This window comes from Budorcas taxicolor, chromosome X, assembly GCF_023091745.1.
Source record: "Budorcas taxicolor isolate Tak-1 chromosome X, Takin1.1, whole genome shotgun sequence".
NCBI lineage: Eukaryota > Metazoa > Chordata > Mammalia > Artiodactyla > Bovidae > Budorcas > Budorcas taxicolor.
The window spans coordinates 75,702,395-75,722,835 of NC_068935.1; the positions used below are offsets into that span (position 1 = coordinate 75,702,395).

A 20,441-nucleotide genomic window follows, 5' to 3' on the forward strand; every position below is an offset into this window, starting at 1 on the left:
AGAGCAACAGAAAACCAACGGAAAACTGCTCCAAAGTTTGTGCGAAGAACAATCAGCCAAATGAAAGCGCTTACAACACAGCAGGGAGAAGGAAACAGCAACCCACTCCAGTATTCTTGCTTGGAAAATCCCATGGACAGAGGAGCCTGGCGGACTATAGTCCATGGGGTCACAAAAGAGTCGGACACGATTTAGCGACTAAACAACAACAACAACACAGCAAGTGAATCTCACAGTGAATCTCACGGATGAAGCTTCCTCCCTGGGGACATCAATATCTGCAGTTTAATCTGCCCTAAGCAGTAGTACACTGGAGAGTGATGAGAATATTCAGAGGGAAAATGGAGAGAGGGGATCTTGGCACCAAGTTGGAGTCGGCGTAAGAGTGAGATGACTGACAGGATAGGGTTGCTGGATTTAGCAAATACGTTTTGGGGACATTACTAAGAAATGATTCACCGTTTATCTGAAACTCAAATTTAACTGCGCATCCTGTGTTTTATCTGACAAATCGAAGCTAAGAAAGACAATGTTATTCCGATATTACCGGCTGCGTAAGAAAAACACTCGAAAACCATCTGCGGGGCGCGAGGGGAAGCAGTTACGCTAAAGTGGCTGAATCTTCACAGAGAAGCTATTTCCGGTCTCCGCCTGGGAGGGAGAGGGGGCGGGGGAGAAGGATCAAGGCAGCGAGTTCCGACCGCCAGAGTCCCACAATCCTCTACTTCGGTTCCTTTTTCCTCGCTCAAGATGGCGCTGCTCGCGATACATTCCTGGCGCTGGGCAGCTGCGGCGGTTGCTTTCGAAAAGCGCCGGCACGCCGTGATTCTGATTCGGCCTCTAGTCTCTTTCCGGGGCCCAGGTCCGCAGTGGAGGTCACATCAGCTCCGCGGCTCGGGAACTGCTGGAATCTCTCAGGTGAGATGCCCTTAACTTGGAATGTGTAGGGTGAAGGACAAGGGGACCTATAGGGAAAAGATTGCTCTTGTATTTTTGAGTCAGAGACAGTGCAAAGAAGAAAGGTTGTCAGGGCTGACTTGGAGCAGCATTAGTGAAGGAAATTAGGGTTAGAAATGTGAGGAGAGGGTGAAGAAAATCCTTAGGGTACAGTAGTGGGAACGGGATATAAGGTTTCGGGCAGAGGGCACCTGGAGCACTAGTGACGCTCATAATTGCCAGTTTTTTCTCTGAATTAAAGAGGCAGCGTAGACACCACCATAGTCTTCCCTAGTGCCTCAGACGGTAAAGAGTCTACCTGCAATGCGGGAGACCAGGGTTTAATTCCTGGGTGGGGAAGATACCCTGGAGAAGCGAAATAGCTACCCACTCCAGTATTCTTGCCTGGACAATCCCACGGACGGAGGAGCCTGGCGGGCCCCAATCCATGGGGTCGCAAAGAGTCGGACACGACTGAGCAACTAACACACACTCAGACACCATTCCCAGGCAGCTTACTTTTCTAAATGCAAGGAAAACTGGGCTACTTTCCAAAGTTAGTAATAGAGCTTGGGACCAATTTGCCAATGGTTGAGATTTTATTCAGCGGGAAGTAGCAATTTGGAGGGCGCTGGAAGATTACAAGCTACCTATAAACAAGCGGCAAATTGAATTAGCTCCAGTTAGCTCCCTTGCTAACAGGGCTCCTTGATAGGCTCAAACCGTAATTATCTCTGTCTCCAAAACATAGACCGCCCTAAATTTATATGTAAACACCTTTATCCTTTGATTTGAAAATAGTGTTCCTGTATGTACACAGGTCATTTTGGAAGCCATAATCTTATCTTTAACTAATGAATGTAGCTGTGGCTACAGTGCATCTTAATATTTGTATTCATTATTATCTCTCATTTTAGAATAGATTTTTAAATTGTTATTTTTATAATGCTTGTACTTCAGTATATCTTTTTATTGCCTATAATTGACAAAAAGCTTAATTGGCACCCCTTGTTCATCTGGATCATTAAAATGATAAACAACCTCTTAAGTTTTTATTCTTTGTCAATAAATATTTAAAGCAATTATAATACAGTAGTGCAGTGATGGAGGAGGTACAAAGTACTGGAAGAATATACACAAGAGGCATCAAAACTAATCTTGAGGTGGAGAAAATTGCCTTGAGTAACTGATATCTAAGCCACGATCTGAAAAATTAGAAGTTAGTTAATGAGGGAATAGCATGTGCAAAGGCCCACAGGTGAGAGAGCAAGAACCAGAGTTCATGATAGGAGATGGCAGACTGGGCTAGAGAAGCAAATCAGATCCTTTTATTAAAGTTTTTCTTAAAGCATTTTGTAGTTGAAATTTGTAACATGTGATTTCTTGGGAACCAGTCTTGTTCTCTAGTCCTCTAATAAGCCAGATGAAGTTAAGATAAAATTTGTAGGACTTTCAGGCTCCAAGAATGAGGTGGAAGCAGAAGTCATTAAGAGTTTCAGAGGAAGTAATGGCAATAAAAAAGTTAGCTTTCTCTTTACATGAACACTATCCCCACAGTTTCCTCCACTCTCTCCTCTATATCCTGCCATTTCCTTTGGTTACCATTTCTGAAGTGTAAAAAGCGAGGAAAAGATGTTACCATTGTTTTCTACTTAAAGGCATGCAACTCTTGCCTCTTTTTTGAAAATGTCAGTTTAACAGGGAGATGAATGATTATAAGGCTTTTAAAGTGGACCCTGATAGAACCTGAGACAAATTTTCAGATTAATTAGTTGCTTGTGGTTAAGATTACAAAATAAACACTGAGTGCAGAATTTTAGAACAAATCATTAGTATGTATAGTATATTTTAGAGCTGAAAGGAACCTTAGTGTTGTGTTATGAAATCATATTAGTGGTTGGATCAGCACTGTTTTTAAATGAAATTCAGTAGAACAGGAAAGAAAATATCAATGCTTTATACATATTTAGGGAAGTATTGTTTTATGAGTGTATGTGTGTCATTCATTCCTGGGGCTTAGTAGGTGGTGCTAGTGGTAAAGAACCCACCTGCCAGTGCAGAAGACTTAAGAGATGTGGGTTTGATCCTTGGGTGGGGAAGATCCCCTGGAGGAGTGCATGGCAACCCACTCCAGTGTTCTTGCCCGGAGAATCCCATGGACAGAGGAACCTGGCAGGCTGCAGTCCATAGGGTCACAAAGCTTCAGACATGACTGAAGTAACTTAGCACACATGCATACATGATCTCATAGCTTTGTCTATTCATCCATCGATGGACACTTAGGTTGTTTCCATGTCTTGGCTATTGTAAGTGATGCTACTGTGAACATGGGGGTGCAGATATTTTTAGAGTTAGTGTTTACGTTTCCTTTGTATATATTCCCAGAAATGGAATTGCTAGATCATATGGGAGTTCTTTTTTTTTTTTTAAGCCGAGCTGTATGTGGTTACAGTGATGTATTGGGAAATGTGTTTTTCACATAGGATTATGCCCTAGAGTTGTGCTGTATAGTGCGGTAGTTGCTAGCTTTAAATTAACTAATTCCTCAGTTGCATTAGTTACATTTTAAAGGCTGAGTAGCCATATAGATATGGAATGTTTCCATTATTGTAGAAATTTCTATTGAATGGTACTACTTTAGAAAAGATCATATCCAGGCCTTCTAATTTTGCAGATGAGGAGACTAAGTTCTAATATGGATAAATGACAGCCATTAAGGCCATTCATTTGTTTATTGCCTTTTGTGTGTTAGATATTTATATAAGGGTAATTAAAACTGTGACAGACACTAATCACATAGTGAATATGTGATAATTGTTTAGTCACTGAGTTGTGTCCAACTCTTTCAGTCCCATGGACTGTAGCCCACGAAGCTCCTCTGTCCATGGAATTCTCCAGGCAAGAATACTGGAGTGGGTTGCCATTTCCTTTACCAGGGTATCTTTCTGAACAAGGGATTGAACCTGCATCTCCTGCTTGGCAGGCAGATTCTTTACCACTGAGCTACCTGGGAAACCCATTATCTAATAATTATACTAGACCACTATTCATAGAAGGAAATGCTTAAAAGTGTTTTCTTAAAATGGGAAGATTTCATATGATAAGACCTAAATTATAATGATTATTATACACTTGCCTCTCTACTATACTAAATATTAAAGAACTTAAGAATTTTGAATGATAGAATTTTATATTTATTTCATTAATATTGATATGTTAGAAATTGCATCATATACTTAATCCATAGTGCCTTTTTTTTCTGTTTAACGAGTCCTTGACTCTCGATCCTGACACTGATACTTTCTTCATTTTTTAAAAATAATTTTTTATTGAAGTATAGTTGATTTTACAATGTTGTGTTAGTTTCTGCTGTACAACAAAGTGAATCAGTTATACATATATCTATTATTTTTAGATTCTGTTCCCATATAGGTCATTACAATATTGTGTAGAGTTCCCTGTACTATATAATAGGTTATTAGTTGTCTATTTTTTTAAGCTTTTTATTTTATATTGGAGTATAGCTGATTAACAATGTTGTGATAGTTTCAAGTGGACAGCAAAGGGATTCAGCCATGCATATATGTATCCTTTCTTCCCCAAATTCCCTTCCTATCTGGGCTGCCATATAACATTGAGCAGAGTTCCCTGTGCTATACAGTAGGTCCTTGTTGGTTATCCATTTTAAATATAGCAGTTTGTACATGTCAGTTCCAATCTCCCAGTTTATGCCTACCTCCTTCTCCCTTAGTAACCATAAATTTGCTTTCTACATCTGTGACTCTATTTCCTTTTCGTAAATAGGTTCATTTGTATCATTTTTTAGATTCCACATATAAGCAGTATCACATGATATTTGTCTTTCTCTGACTTCCTTCACTCAGTATGACAGTGTCTAGGTCTGTCCATGTTGCTGCAAATGGTATTATTTTGTTCTTTTTTATGGATGAGTAATAGTCCCTTGTATATATGTACCACATCTTCCTTATTCATTCCTTTGTTGATGGACCTTTAGGTTGTTTCCATGTCCTGGCTGTTGTAAATAGTGCTGCAATAAATATTGGGGTACATGTATCTTTTTGAATTATGTTTTTTCCTGAATATTTGCCCAGGAGCAGGATTGAAGGGTCATATAGTAGCTCTGTTTTTAGTTAAGGAATCTCCATACTGTTCTCCACAGCAGCTGCAACAATTTACATTCCCAGTTAATTAAAATTAATTAATTTTTGGTTGAGCTGGGTCTTTGTTGCTGCGTGCAGGCTTTCTGTAGTTGTGGTGAGTGGGGGCTACTCTTTGTTGCAGTGGCTTCTCACTGCAGTGGCTTCTCTTGCTGCAGAGCACGGACTCTACATGCAAGGGCTTCAACAGTTGTGGCATGTGGACTCAGTAGTTGTGGCTTGTGGACCCCAGGGCATACAGGCTTCAGTAGCTGTGGTGCTGGCTTGCAGGCTCTAGTACATGGGCTCAGTAGTTGTGGTGCATGGGCTTGGTTGCTCCACCGCATGTGGAATCTTCCCATACGAGGGATTGAACTCGTGTCTCCTGCATTGGCAGGCAGACTCCCATCCACTGTACCACAAGGGAAGTCCTCTCCAGCATTTATTGTTTGTAGATCTTTTGATGATGGCCATTCTGACTGATGTGAGGTGATACCTCGTTGTAGTTTTGATTCTCATTTCTCTAATAATTAGTGATATTGAATATTTTTTCATGTGCCTCTTGGCCACCTGTATGTCTTCTTGGTCTTCCACCCATATTTTCATTTTTTTTTCTATTGAGCTGCATGAGCGGCTTGTATATTTTGGAGATTAATTCCTTGTCTGTCACATCTCATTCTGTGAGTTGTCCTTTTGTTTTGTTCATGGTTTCTGTTCCTGTGCAAAAAGCTTTTAACTAGGTCCCGTTTGTTAATTTTTATTTTCATTACTTTAGGAAGTGTATCAAAAAAGATCTTGCTGTGATTTATGTCAGAGTGTTCTGGCTATCCTGTCCTCTAAGATAAGAGTTTGAGTGTCTGGCCTTACATTTAGGTATTTAATCCATTTTGAGTTTATTATTATTTATTTGAGTTTATTTATTAAGAAAAAGTTTTTTCTTAAAATGGAAAGATTTCATATGATAAGACCTAAATTATAATGATTATTATACAGTTGCCGGTCTATTATACTAATTCATATTAAAAAACTTACAAGTTTTGAAAGAATTTTGGATTTATTTCATTAATATTGATATGGTAGAAACTGAGGCATCATATACATAATCCATAGTGCTTTTTAAATCTTTGTTTAATGAGTTCTTAACTCTTGATCCTGACAATGATAATGTACTTTTCTTCATTTTTTAAAACATCTTTATTGGGATTAGTTCACATATCTAAAAGTCACCCACTTAAAGTGTACAATTCAATGGATTTATTATATTCAGTGGGTTTTAGTATATTCAGCAGTACATACCACCATCACCATAGTCAGTTTTACATTTTCATTACCTCAAAAAGAAACCTTTTGGCCATCACCCTCATTCCCCCTTCCCCACCAGGCCTATACAACCATTAATCTATGTTCAGTCTCTATAGATTTGTCATTCTGGACATTTCACATAAATGGAATCTTTTAATATTTGGTCTTGAGACTGGCTTCTTAGCATTTTGTTTTCAAGGTTCATCCATGTTATGGCATGCATTAAGTACTTCATTTACTTTTATAGTTGAATAATATTTGATGATACAGATGTAAGGTTATTCATTCATCAGTTGATAGTCATTCAGGTTGTTTCCATCTTTTGTCTGTTATGAATAATGGTGCTTAATATTCATGTACAAGTTTTATATGGACATAATATTTTCATTTCTCTTGGGTGTATACATAAGAGTAGAATTGTTGGGTCATATGGTAATTCTATGTTTAATTCTTTATGAAACTGCCAAACTGGTTTTCAGAGTGACTACAGCATTTTACATTATTGTCAGAAGTGTCTGGGGGTACCAATTTTTCTATATCCTAGCTATTAGTTGTTATCTGACTTTTTTAGTCTAGCCATTTTGGTGGGTGTGAAGTCATGTCTCCTTGTGGTTTTGATTTATATTTCTTTGATAACTAAAGATATTGAGCAACTGTCCATGTGCTTATTGGCCATTTGTATGTATTCTTTGGAGAAATGTCAATTCAGGTCCTTTACCCAATGTTTAATTGGATTATTGTTCTTTTTATTATTGAGATATGAGAGTCCTTATTCTAGGTTCAAGTCCCTTATCAGATATATGCCTTGCAAATATTTTCTCTCATTGTGTGGATTGTCTTGTTCTTCCTTGATAGTGTCCTTTGAAGCACAGAAGTTTTTCATTTTGTTGAAGTCAAATTTATCTATTTTTTTCTTTTATTGCTCATACTTTTCGTGTTATAGCTAAAAATCCATTGCCAAATCTGAGGTAATGAACATTTACCCTTACGTTTTCTTCTAAGTATTTTATAACTTAATTCTAGTGAGTTACAGAAACATTACTTTTGCATAGCTCTGGTTCCTTCCCCCACTTTGTTGGTTTACTTCTCTATATATTACATCTATAAATGTTACAGTCCTAACAATATATTGTGATAATTATGACTTTATATAATTTTATGACTTTTAAAGAAGTTGAGATAAGAAAGGAGGGTAAATAAATATTTATGGCTTTTGTTATTTTAACCCTCATATTTACCATTTCTGGGTCCTTTCATTTGTTCTCTTGTGTTTGAGTTATCATCTGGATTCATTCCTTAGCCCAATACAGCTGTGCTGCCATCCATTTCCATTGTGCTGTTATTGGCAAGTGTATTGCATCTCTCTATGTTATAGGCTCAACCATACATTATGTAAATATTTTTATGTGATTGCTTTTTAAATCAATACAAAGAAGAAAATAGAAAAAAATGTACATTTATATAGTGTAATGATACAATGAGCCATGCCATGCAGGGCCACCCAAGATGGACAGGGCATGGTGGAGAGTTCTGACAAAATGTGGTCCACTGGGTAAGGGAATGGCAAACCACTTCAGTATTCTTGCCTTGAGAACCCCATGAACAGTATGAAAAGGCAAAATGATAGGATACTGAAAGAGGAACTCCCCAGGTCAGTAAGTGCCCAGTATGCTACTGGAGATCAGTGGAGAACTAACACCAGAAAGAATGAAGAGACAGACCCAAAGCAAAAACAACACCCAGTTGTGGATGTGACTGGTGATGGAAGCAAGGTCCGATGCTGCAAAGAGCAGTATTGCATAGGAACCTGGAATGTTAGGTCCGTGAATCAAGGCCAATTGGAAGCGGTCAAACAGGAGATGGCAAAAGTGAACATCCACATTCTAGGAATCAGCGAACTAAGATGGACTGGAATGGGTGAATTTAACTCAGATGACCATTATATCTACTACAGTGGGCAATAATCCCTTAGAAGAAATGGAGAAGCCATCATAGTCCACGAAGAGTCCAAAATGCAGTACTTGGCTGCAGTCTCAAAAACGACAGAATGATCTGTTTGTTTCCAACGCAAACCATTCAATATCTTGGTTATCCAGATCTGTCCCCTGACCAGTAATGCTGAAGAAGCTGAAGTTGAATGGTTCTATGAAGACCTACAAGATCTTCTAGAGCTAACACCCAAAAAAGATGTCCTTTTCATTATAAGGGACTGGAATGCAAAAGTAGGAATTCAAGAAACACCTGGAGTAACATGCAACTTTGGCCTTGGAAAACAGAATGAAGCAGGGCAAAGGCTAATAGAGTTTTGCCAAGACAATGCACTGGTCATAGAAAACACCCTCTTCCAACAACACAAGAGAAGACTCTACGCACGGACATCACCAGATGTTCAACACCAAAATCAGACTGATTATATTCTTTGCAGCCAAAGAGGGAGAAGCTATATACAGTCAGCAAAAACAAGACCGGGAGCTGACTGTGGCTCAGATCATGAACTGCTTATTGCCAAATTCAGACTGAAATTGAAGAAAGTGGGGAAAACCACTAGACCATTCAGGTATGACCTAAATCAAATCGCTTATGATTATACAGTGGAAGTGAGAAATAGATCTAAGGGACTAGATCTGATAGACAGAGTGCCTGATGAACTATGAACGGAGGTTCGTGACATTGTACAGGAGACAGGGATCAAGACCATCCCCAAGAAGAAGAACTGCATAAAAGCAAAATGGCTGTCTGAGGAAGCCTTACAAATAGCTGTGTAAAGAAGAGGAGAAAAAAGCAAAGGAGAAAAGGAAAGATATACCCATTTGAATGTAGAGTTCCAAAGAATAGCAAGGAAAGACAAAAAAGCCTTCCTCAGTGATCAATGCAAAGAAATAGAGGAAAACAACAGAATAGGAAAGACTAGAGATCTCTTCAAGAAAATTAGAGATACCAAGGGAACATTTCATGCAAAGATGGGCACAATAAAAGACAGAAATGGGATGGACCTAACAGAAGCAGAAGATATTAAGAGGTGGCAAGAATACACAGAAGAACTGTACAAAAAAGATCTTCACGACCAAGATAATCACGATGGTGTGATCACTCACCTAGAGCCAGACATCCTGGAATGTGAAGTCAAGTGGGCCTTAGGAAGCATCACTACAAACAAAGCTAGTGGAGGTGATGGAATTCCAGTTGAGCTATTTCAAATCCTGGAAGATGATGCTGTGGAAGTACCGCACTCAATATGCCAGCAAATTTGGAAAACTCAGCAGTGGCCACAGGACTTGAAAAGGTCAATTTCTATTCCAATTCCAAAGAAAGGCAATGCCAAAGAATGCTCAAACTACCACACACTTGCACTCATCTCACACACTAGTAAAGTAACGCTCAAAATTCTCCAAGCCAGGCTTCAACAATACATGAACTGTGAACTTGCAGATGTTTAAGCTGGATTTAGAAAAGGCAGAGGAACCTGAGATCAAATTGCCAACATCCAGTGTATCATTGAGAAAGCAAGAGAGTTCCAGAAAAACATCTATTTCTGCTTTATTGACTATGGCAAAGCCTTTGACTGTGTGGATCACAAGAAACTGTGGAAAATTCTGAAAGAGATGGGAATACCAGACCACCTGACCTGCCTCTTTAGAAAACTATATGCAGGTCAGGGAGCAACAGTTAGAACTGGACATGGAACAACAGACTGGTTCCAAATAGGAAAAGGAGTACGTCAAGGCTGTATGTTGTCACACCCTGCTTATTTAACTTATATGCGGAGTACATCATGAGAAACGCTGGGCTGGAGGAAGCACAAGCTGGAATCAAGATTGCTGGGAGAAATATCAATAACTTCAGATATGCAGATGACACCACCCTTATGGCAGAATGTGAAGAGGAGCTAAAGAGCCTCTTAATGAAAGTGAAAGAGGAGAGTGAAAAAGTTGGCTTAAAGCTCAACATTCAGAAAACGAAGATCATGGCATCCGGTCCCATCACTTCATGGGAAATAGGTGGGGAAACAGTGGTGACTTTATTTTGGGGGGCTCCAAAATCACTGCAAATGGTGACTGCAGCCATGAAATTAAAAGGCACTCCTTGGAAGAAAAATTATGACCAACCTATACAGCATATTAAACAGCAGAGACATTACTTTGTCAACTAAGGTCCGTCTAGTCAAGGCTATGGTTTTCCCAGTAGTCATGTATGGATGTGAGAGTTGGACTATAAAGAAGGTTGAGTGCCGAAGAATTGATGCTTTTGAAGTGTGGTGTTGGAGAAGACTCTTGAGAGTCCCTTGGACTGCAAGGAGATCCAACCAGTCCATCCTAAAGGAGATCAGTCCTGGGTATTCATTGGAAGGACTGATATTGAGGCTGAAACTCCAATACTTTGGCCACCTGATGAAAAGAACGGGCTCATTTGAAAAGACCCTGATGCTGCGAAAGATTGAGGACAGGAGAAGGGGACAACAGAAGATAAGATAGTTTTATGGCATCACTGACTCAATGGACATGAGTTTGAGTAAACTCTGGGAATTGCTGATGGACAGGGACTCCTGGTATGCTGCAGTTCATTGGGTCCCAAAGAGTCAGACTCAACTGAGCGACTGTACTGAACTGAACTTTCAAGATTTCCCCCCTTTTTTTTGACTTTCATTGCTTTTACTGTAATATGTCTATGGATCTCTTTGCAGGTTTCTGTTGACTAAAAAAGATACAGTCGTGAGAATTGCCAGTTAAGTTTATTTGGGGCAAAATGAGGACTGCAGACGGGGAGTCAGCACCTCAGATAGCTCTGAGAGACTTCTCCAGTGAGGCAGAGAGGGAAGGTAAATATATAAGATTTTGCTGAAGGGGGGAGTTCTGTGCAATCAAGCACTCATTTTGCAAAAGGTTTTCTGCTAGTCACAAGGAGCTGATGTCATCCTGAAGGGATTTAGTGCTTTTCTAGATATGAGGAGATGCAAAGATTGGGGTCTTGAAACCAGTTCCTGAAAATATCTGTCTGTAGAGACTTGTTCCATCAGTTTTCCTGGAGGACAGAGTGCCTCACTCTCCACCCTGAATTCCCTTCAGGGAGTGTCAAAGGTCAGCAGCTGCAGCAGCACAGGCGGATGGCAAATGTCCTTGTTGTTCAGTTGATGGTGAATGCAATTGGCAAGTGCCAATTTGTAGTTGACAGGCAAATGCTAATTTGTAGTTGACAAGGCCTCCTGATGGTAATAAATTCGACCATACTTAGGGAGGCATTTCATGACCATTTTGTCCTACATTGCTAGAAGGCTCATTCCTAGTTCTCGAGAAGATTTTGCTGATAGGTCACTCAGTGTGCTATTACTGGACCAAGTTTTAATAGTCAAAGATCTCTGGACACCTGTCTTCTAGTTATGGTTCAGGAAAATATTCCTTCTCATTACATCCTCCCATATCTAAAGCTACACTGTTACAGTCATTGATCACATATTGGGCTAAACATTTGATAGACTGCTTCAAGTCTAGTCATCATCATTTTTGTTGGAGGCTCAATCATACACTTGGTAATACAAGAATCAGTGTATGTATTATCTTGTAAAAGAGTCAAGATACAAATAATATAATTAATAACATTAATGGAATTATAAGTAAATGTTTCAGTCATGAGCCTCCCACACCAAACCAGTTTTTTTAAAAGATGATCAAGACTAGGGAATGGGTCACTCAAGGCAGAAATCTGATTTTTCATGCAGTTCATCAAATGTGTTACATTAGAGGATTCATCAGGTATGAAAACACAGCATTCAGTTTGAATTATGGCACAGGTGCCTCCCTAAGATGCTGTAAGGATGTCAAGGGCCATGCAGTTTTGTAGCATTGCTTTCCTTATCATAGAGAGCTCAGAGTTCAGTAGGCTAATAGCCTGGTTACTATTGTTTAAAGCTTGTTGAGTGAAAGTTGTTAAGGCTTCAGTGTGGTCAATTACATTTCCCAGTCCCATTGAAGGCACAAAAAATAGCTGCTAAATGGTCATACTGGTAGAATACAGACCTCTTGACTCATCAGACTCGTATCAATGGTAGATTATCTGGGGTTACCTCTAATATGTTTTGTATAAAACCGTGAGTTCAGGGGAATCCCAGACTACACCTTCCTATCCATCCCAGTAGAAGCCAAGGCCATAAATTAGTACCACAATCTGTCAAGTTCCATTAGATGCAATCCAGTGAATCCCTGATTGCCTGACCTTATCAGTTCCGTACCAATCACTGTCTCTAAGGTAATAAGGCACCGGCCTAGTTTCATAATGTTGCTAACTTGATCATTCTTAGTATGATTTCATTGTTTCCAACATAGAAGAGCTTTTAAACTTAAATGACCATAGCCTGGTGTTAACTATGTAGATTCATCCCATAATTGTGAGTGTTTTCCTTTTAGTAGATGAGAGGTTACAGTTTTTGATTGAGACTTAGCTTGTTGCTCTGATTGAGACTCTTGGGAGTCCTTGGACTGCAAGGAGATCCAACCAGTCCATTCTGAAGGAGATCAACCCTGGGATTTCTTCAGAAGGAATAATGCTAAAGCTGAAACTCCAGTACTTTGGCCACCTCATGCGAAGAGTTGACTCATTGGAAAAGACTTTGATGCTGGGAGGGATTGGGGGCAGGAGGAGAAGGGGACGACAGAGGATGAGATGGCTGGATGGCATCACTGACTCGATGGACGTGAGTTTGAGTGAACTCCAGGAGTTGGTGATGGACAGGGAGGCCTGTCGTTCTGTGATTCATGGGGTCGCAAAGAGTTGGACACGACTGAGTGACTGAACTGAACTGAAGAGAAAACTTAAATCTATGGCCAGGGTCAGAACAGATATTATTAATTGGCCAGGTGACAGGATGCCATCTAGTAATATCATGAGTAGACAGAACAGGACTGAACTGTCTTCTAAAATAAATTTCCTAGGGGCAGTCCAGTCAGAGCTTTGGAGGGGGAAATCCACCAAGGTAACCCAGGAGTACTAGACATACATAATTGGCCATAAACCCAGTAATTGGATTGAGTTTTAAAACTAGCATAGTCTCATGTCCAGGAGAAGGTAATGGCACCCCACGCCAATACTCTTGCCTGGAAAATCCCATGAACAGAGGAGCCTGGTAGGCTGCAGTCCATGGGGTCGCTAAGAGTTGGACACAAGTGAGGGACTTCACTTTCACTTTTCACTTTCATGCATTGGAGAAGGAAATGGCAACCCACTCCAGGGTTCTTGCCTGGAGAATCCCAGGGACGGGGGAGCCTGGTGGGCTGTCGTCTATGGGGTCACACAGAGTCGGACACGACTGAAGCAACTTAGCAGCAGCAGCAGTCTCATGTCCATGATAGAAAAGATTTGATTTATAAGCAAAGGTCCAAGAAGTCAAGAAAACATTATAAATGATCATATGAATCAGGGCGAACATTTTGGGCAAGCTCTCTACCTCTGATGTCGTTGTTTTCTCGTCCTGGTGTGAGTGTAGCTCCTCCTCTATTCAAGTGTGATTTTAAAGTGAGTTTGAGATCAGCAGTCCTCTCTACAGTTCAGTTTTGTGTCTGGGCCCTTTTTAAGTGTGAAATATGAACCCAAGAATCAGTTTTCCTTCAGTTTCACTGTGCATGAGATAGTTAAGAGTACTTGATAAAAAGTCTTTCCATCCGGGTTGGAGACAGTCCCTTAAATTATGTCATTTTCTAGTCCTAGTTGCAGGTTGTGAGGCATTTGATCTTCATCCAAAGATAGATTGCTGAGATGAGCTTCAAAAACAAACTTAGGATGTCCTTTAATAAGTCAATTAAGTTTTATGTTAATATACCATAACAGCAAAGAACTATCCAGGAAATGAGTTTTAGCAGATACAGACCTCCATTAACTGGAATTTAATGTTAATTGAAACAGCGTTTTCTCCCTAAAATTATCATTGTTTTTACCAGATATAACCAAATTAAAACTAGTTTGTTTGTGAAATAAATCTGGATTCAGTAAACTTTGCCTAATGATTTTATAACCATAATTGATCACAGACTTCCTTTCTTGCCTTGCTAAAACTTTTATAAAGTCTGTGGATACCTTATCTCTGACAAAGGAGGCAAAAATATACAATGGAGATGCTAGGAAAACTGGTCAACCATGTGTAAAAGAGTGAAACTAGAACACTTTCTAACGCCATACACAAAAACAAACTCAAAATGGTTTAAAGATCTAAATGTAGGACCAGAAACTATAAAACTCTTAGGGGAAAACATAGACACAACACTCTCTGACATAAATCACAGCAAGATCCTCTATGACTCTCCTCCCAGAGTAATGAAAATAAAAACAAAAATGAACAAATTAAACTTAAAAGCTTTTACACAACAAAGGAAACTATAAGCAAGGTGAAAAGGTAGCCTTACAGGATGGGACAAGATAATAGCAAATGAAGCAACTGACAAAGACTTAGTATCCAAAATATTCAGGCACCTCATGCAGCTCAATACCAGAAAAATGAACAGCCCAATCAAAAATTGTGCCATAGAAGGAAACAAACGTTTCTCCAAAAAAGACATACAAATGGCTAATAAACACATGAGAAGATGCTCAAAAATACTCATTATTAGAGAAATGCAAATCAAACCACAATGAAGTATCATCTCATGCTGATCAGAATGGCTGCCATCGAAAAGTCTACAAACAATAAATGCTGGAGAGGGTGTGGAGAAAAGGGAACCCTCTACACTGCTGGTGGGAATGCAAACTGGTACTGCCACAAGGGAGTACAGTGTGGAGATTCTTTAAAAAACTGGAAATAGAACTGCCATACAACTCAGCAATCCCACTGCTGAGCATACATACCGAGAAAACCAGAATTGAAAAAGACACATGTACCCCAATGTTCATTGCAACACCATTTACAATAGCTAGGAGATGGAAGCAACCTAGATGTCCACTGGCCAACGAATAGATAAGGAAGTTGTGGTATATATACACAATGGAATATTACTCAGCTATAAAAATAAACGCATTTGAGTGTGTTCTAATGAGGTGGATGAAACGAGCCTATTATACAGCCAGAGAAACACCAATACAGTATATTAACGCATATATATGGAATTAGAAAAATGGTAATGATGATCCTATATGCAAGGCAGCAAAAGAGACAGATGTAAAGAACAGACTTTTGGACTCTGTGGGAGAAGGCGAGGGTGGGATGATTCGAGAGAGTAGCATTGAAACATGTATTACCATATGTAAAATAGATGACCAATGCAAGCATGAAGCAGGGTACTCAAAGCTGGTGTTCTGGGACAACCCAGAGGGATGGGGTGGGGAGGGAGATGGGAGGAGCGTTCAGGATGTGGGGGGGGGACCACATATGCACCCATGGTTGATTCATGTTGGTCATGTATGGTAAAAACCATCACAATATTGTAAAGTAATTATCCTCCAATTAAAATAAGTTAATTAAGAAAAAGAATCTCAGACTGAACTTGTTTTTTTCTTTTTTTTAAATCCTCTCAGGGCTTGGAAAGTCACACCAAAGGCTTATCACAGATTTTGCTTGACAGATCTAGGTGAATTCCTCCCTTCTCAAGGTCTCCAAAGTTTTTTGAGCTTTCTATACCTGTTAGTGAAATAGCCTTCCTAAGTTATCTGATAAAGGTACTGGAAACCTAAGAGTTTCCAATCTCTGGAGGGATCAGATAGAAAAGATAATGTTTCAATTTTGCTTACAAAAATATCATTTTACCAAATTGCTATAAGTTATAATCAGTTTGAGGGGAAGGTTTCCTTATAGCTGGAAAACACAGATTCAAACCAGTAATTTTTCAGGTAGAAGCCATAAAAGTTATAAGCATATTCACCAGTTCATTCAGTCCTTTTGTTAATCTTTGTGAAGCCATCAGGTTTCCCTTGAGAATCCTTTAATGTCTTACCCAGTTCAGAAACTTGAATTTATCCAATAGTCCTTTCTGTAAATCTTCTTGAAAAGGAAGCAATATTTTGAAAGCTGTGACAAAACTTTAAGATATAACTAGAATTATGACTGATAATACTTTACCAGGACAAATCAGAATTTTAGGAACTCCATATAATTTCTAGGATATCAGTAACATATACCATCTAATATAACCTGAGATTTATTACTCATTTGACAATCAGTTCAGTTCAGTCACTCAGTCGTGTCTGACTCTTTGCGACCCCATGAATCACAGCACACCAGGCCTCCCTGTCCATCACAGTCTCCCAGAGTTCAGTCAGACTCACGTCCATCGAGTCCATGATGCCATCCAGCCATCTCATCCTCTGTCGTCCCCTTCTCCTCCTGCCCCCAATCCCTCCCAGCATCAGAGTCTTTTCCAATGAGTCAGCTCTTCGTATGAGGTGGCCAAAGTACTGGAGCTTCAGCTTCAGCATCATTCCTTCCAAAGAAATCCCAGGGTTGATCTCCTTCAGAATGGACTGGTTGGATCTCCTTGCAGTCCAAGGGACTCTAAAGAGTCTTCTCCAACACCACAGTTCAAAAACATCAATTCTTCAGTGCTCAGCCTTCTACACAGTCCAACCCTCACATCCATACATGACCACAGGAAAAACCATAGCCTTGACTAGACGGACCTTAGTTGGCAAAGTAATGTCTCTGCTTTTGAATATGCTATCTAGGTTGGTCATAACTTTTCTTCCAAGGAGTAAGCGTCCTTTAATTTCATGGCTGCAGTCACCATCTGCAGTCATTTTGGAGCCCCAAAATAAAGTGGGACACTATTTCCACTGTTTCCCCATCTATTTCCCATGAAGTGATGGGACCGGATGCCATGATCTTCGATTTCTGAATGTTGAGCTTTAAGCCAACTTTTTCGCTCTCCTCTTTCACTTTCATCAAGAGGCATTTTAGCTCCTCTTCACTTTCTGCCATAAGGGTGGTGTCATCTGCATATCTGAGGTTATTGATATTTCTCCCGGCAATCTTGATTCCAGCTTGTGTTTCTTCCAGTCCAGCGTTTCTCATGATGTACCCTGCATAGAAGTTAAATAAACAGGGTGACAATATACAGCCTTGACATACTCCTTTTCCTATTTGGAACCAGTGTGTTGTTCCATGTCCAGTTCTAACTGTTGCTTCCTGACCTGCATACAGATTTCTCAGGAGGCAGGTCAGGTGGTCTGGTATTCCCATCTCTCTCAGAATTTTCCACAGTTTCTTGTGATCCACACAGTCAAAGGCTTTGGCATAGTCAATAAAGCAGAAATAGATGTTTTTCTGGAACTCTCTTGCTTTTTCCATGATCCAGCGGATGTTGACAATTTGATCTCTGGTTCCTCTGCCTTTTCTAAAACTAGCTTGAACATCAAGGAGTTCAGAACGTCTTGCTGAAGCCTGGCTTGGAGAATTTTGAGCATTACTTTACTAGCATGTGAGATGAATGCCATTGTGCGGTAGTTTGAGCATTCTTTGGCATTGTCTTTCTTTGGAATTGGAATGAAAACTGACCTTTTCCAGTCCTGTGGCCACTGCTGAGTTTTCCAAATTTGCTGGCATATTGACAATACTTCCCATGTAATTCAACATACCAAATGAACCTAATTGGTTTAATCTCTCTGGGATGTTTCAGGAGCGCTCTGAAAGTTAGCGAGAATTCAAATGTGCTTCGTTAGAATTTGATTTAGGAAGTTTTGTCAATAAATATTCAAAGCGTTTAGAACACTCAGTCAGATAGGACCATAGGTCATTCTGAAACAATAGCTATTCACTTAGCCAAAGTAACAATAAAGAATTGCAAAAGTAAATACAGAACAGATCATTTAAGAGGAAAAGAAACGTAAATCTGTTATCAAAGGCAGTTAACCATCTGAAGAAAGTGTGTACTCTTAACAGGTAGAAAAGCCAAATTCAAGTTTTTACACCAGTTTACTTTTAAAAGTAAACTTAAATACATATATTTTTTCAGAGTTTTAAATTTTCATTCATTTTTTAGAACAACAGAGGTCAACCACAGATGGGGACCTCCAGCAATAAAAACAGGATTTCAAGTGCCAGATACTCAGCATATTAGGTGTCCTACATAAGTCACAGGATCATAGTTCTAAATATCTATAATGTGATCCAAAACCCCAGAAACAGCTGGCACAAAACCATCATGAATAACCTCCTCTCTGGATATAAATTTTAAAAAATATTATTACAGTATCATAGCCCCAACTAACAATAACTGGGGTATATATTACCATGTATTGTGAAATTAAGTGTATTTATTCTCTTGACCAGTAGCAAATGCTATTAAACTTAGTACTGAAAAAATAAATAAATAAATAAAATAAACTTAGTACTGACCATGCACGGAACTCTTTTTTTCAGGGTCCACTTTCCGCAAAAATTATTACTTTCTGTACCCATTACTCCATTGCTTTGCTTTCCCATCCTGAAACAGCCAAGTGTAAGTCATAGCTCCTTCCTTTTCCCTTCATAAAATGCAATTCCATTCCTCATGCCATACTGAAAAGACACATCCTACTTTCCTTAAGCAACCATGAATTGTCATTCATATTAGCATTCTGTAGATTGGTGAACATAAATACCAGTGATAATTTCTTTTTAGAAAAAATTATTTAATTGGAGGATAATTGCTTTACAATATTGTAAAGCATAGGTTTTTGTTGTTCATCAGTATGGTTGATGTTGGTGCCAACTTTCTAGATTCTGTATATATGCATTAATATATGGTATTTGTCTTTCTCTTACTTCACTCTGTATAATAGGCTCTAGGTTCATCCACCTCATTAGAGCTGACTCAAATGCATCCCTTTTATAGCTGAGCAATATTCCATTGTGTATAGGTATAAAAACTTCCTTATCCATTCATTGGCCGATGGACATCTAGGTTGCTTCCATGTCCTAGCTATTGATAGAGCTGCAATAAACTTTGGGGTGCATGTGTCTTTTTCAGTTCCGGTTTCCTCAGGTTATATGCCCAGTAGTGAGATTGCTGGGTCATAAGATTTTTTTTATTCCTAGTGTTTTAAGGAATCTCCATACTGTTCTCCATAGTGGCTGTATCGATTTGCATTCTCACCAGCAATGCTAAAGTGTTCCCTTTTCTCCACACCCTCTCCAGAATTTATTGTTTGTAGACTTTTTGATGATGACCGTTCTTACCAGTGTGAGATGATACCTCATTGTGGTTTTGATTTCCATTTCTCTAATAATAAGTGGTTTTGAGCATCTTTTCATGTGATTATTAGCCATCTGTATGTCATCTTTAGTGAAATGTCTGTTTAGGTCTTCTGGCCCCTTTTTGATTGGGTTCTTTATTTTACTGGTATTGAGCTGCGTGAGCTGCATGAATATTTTGGAGATAATTCTCAGTTGTGCTCTGGAGACGGAGGGACACTGCAAACACCACTGGCGTATGTGTTGAGCACCTCCAGTGGCTGAAGCACATGGACGTTGCCACAGCCCAAGGTGAGCATGCGTCTCCCAGTTAAAAGCTACTTGGGCTCCCGGGTGAGCTGCAAGGGCACAGTCCCAGGTGAACCATGTGTCTCCTCAGAGGAGCTGGTCTTAGGTTGTGACGCTCCTGACTTCTGGTAGATCTGAGCTGTCCAAGATACCGGGAAGACATGGGTAGCAACTAGCGATCTGCTTACAGCTTGGTGGCAGATGCCATCTCTGGGGCTGAGATTGCAGCCACCCCTTGCCTTCTGCCTCTGGCTGTTGCACGCCTGCCTCTTTGCCTCTGAGGCCGTAAATGGCAGCCAGCTTTCTCCCCTTCAGTATTCACTAGGGTGCGATCCTTTGTTCTGTGAGTGTGCCAGGAGTCAGAGTGTGGTGTTAGAGCCTTCCTTTGGTAATGGTCCTTTGTTTTTCTGGTGATCCCACAGTTTTCCCCTTTCTCTCTGTGGTATGTCACATTAGCCCCGTCTGAGTGTTCTCATGGCATTGAACCCTGGTCCTTTCCCTGAAGACCGACGATGCAGCCCATGCCTCCACACACAGCCCCCACTTGATATGGGTGGACATGAGTGTGTGAGCCACTTCTCAACTGTTAATTGCCATTTGGCACAATTTCTGTGGTG

The 20,441-nt window shown here is 39.8% G+C and overlaps 1 protein-coding gene across 1 annotated transcript in view; it reads left to right on the forward strand.

Annotated features, from left to right (window-relative positions):
- The first annotated feature begins 750 nt into the window (after positions 1-750).
- Positions 751-20,441, forward strand: part of ABCB7 (ATP binding cassette subfamily B member 7) — a 140,784-nt gene continuing 121,093 nt past the window's right edge. Inside the window, exon 1 of the mRNA XM_052663074.1 lies at positions 751-918. Coding sequence (XP_052519034.1) covers positions 751-918 — 168 coding nt within the window. The remainder of the gene's footprint in view (positions 919-20,441) is intronic.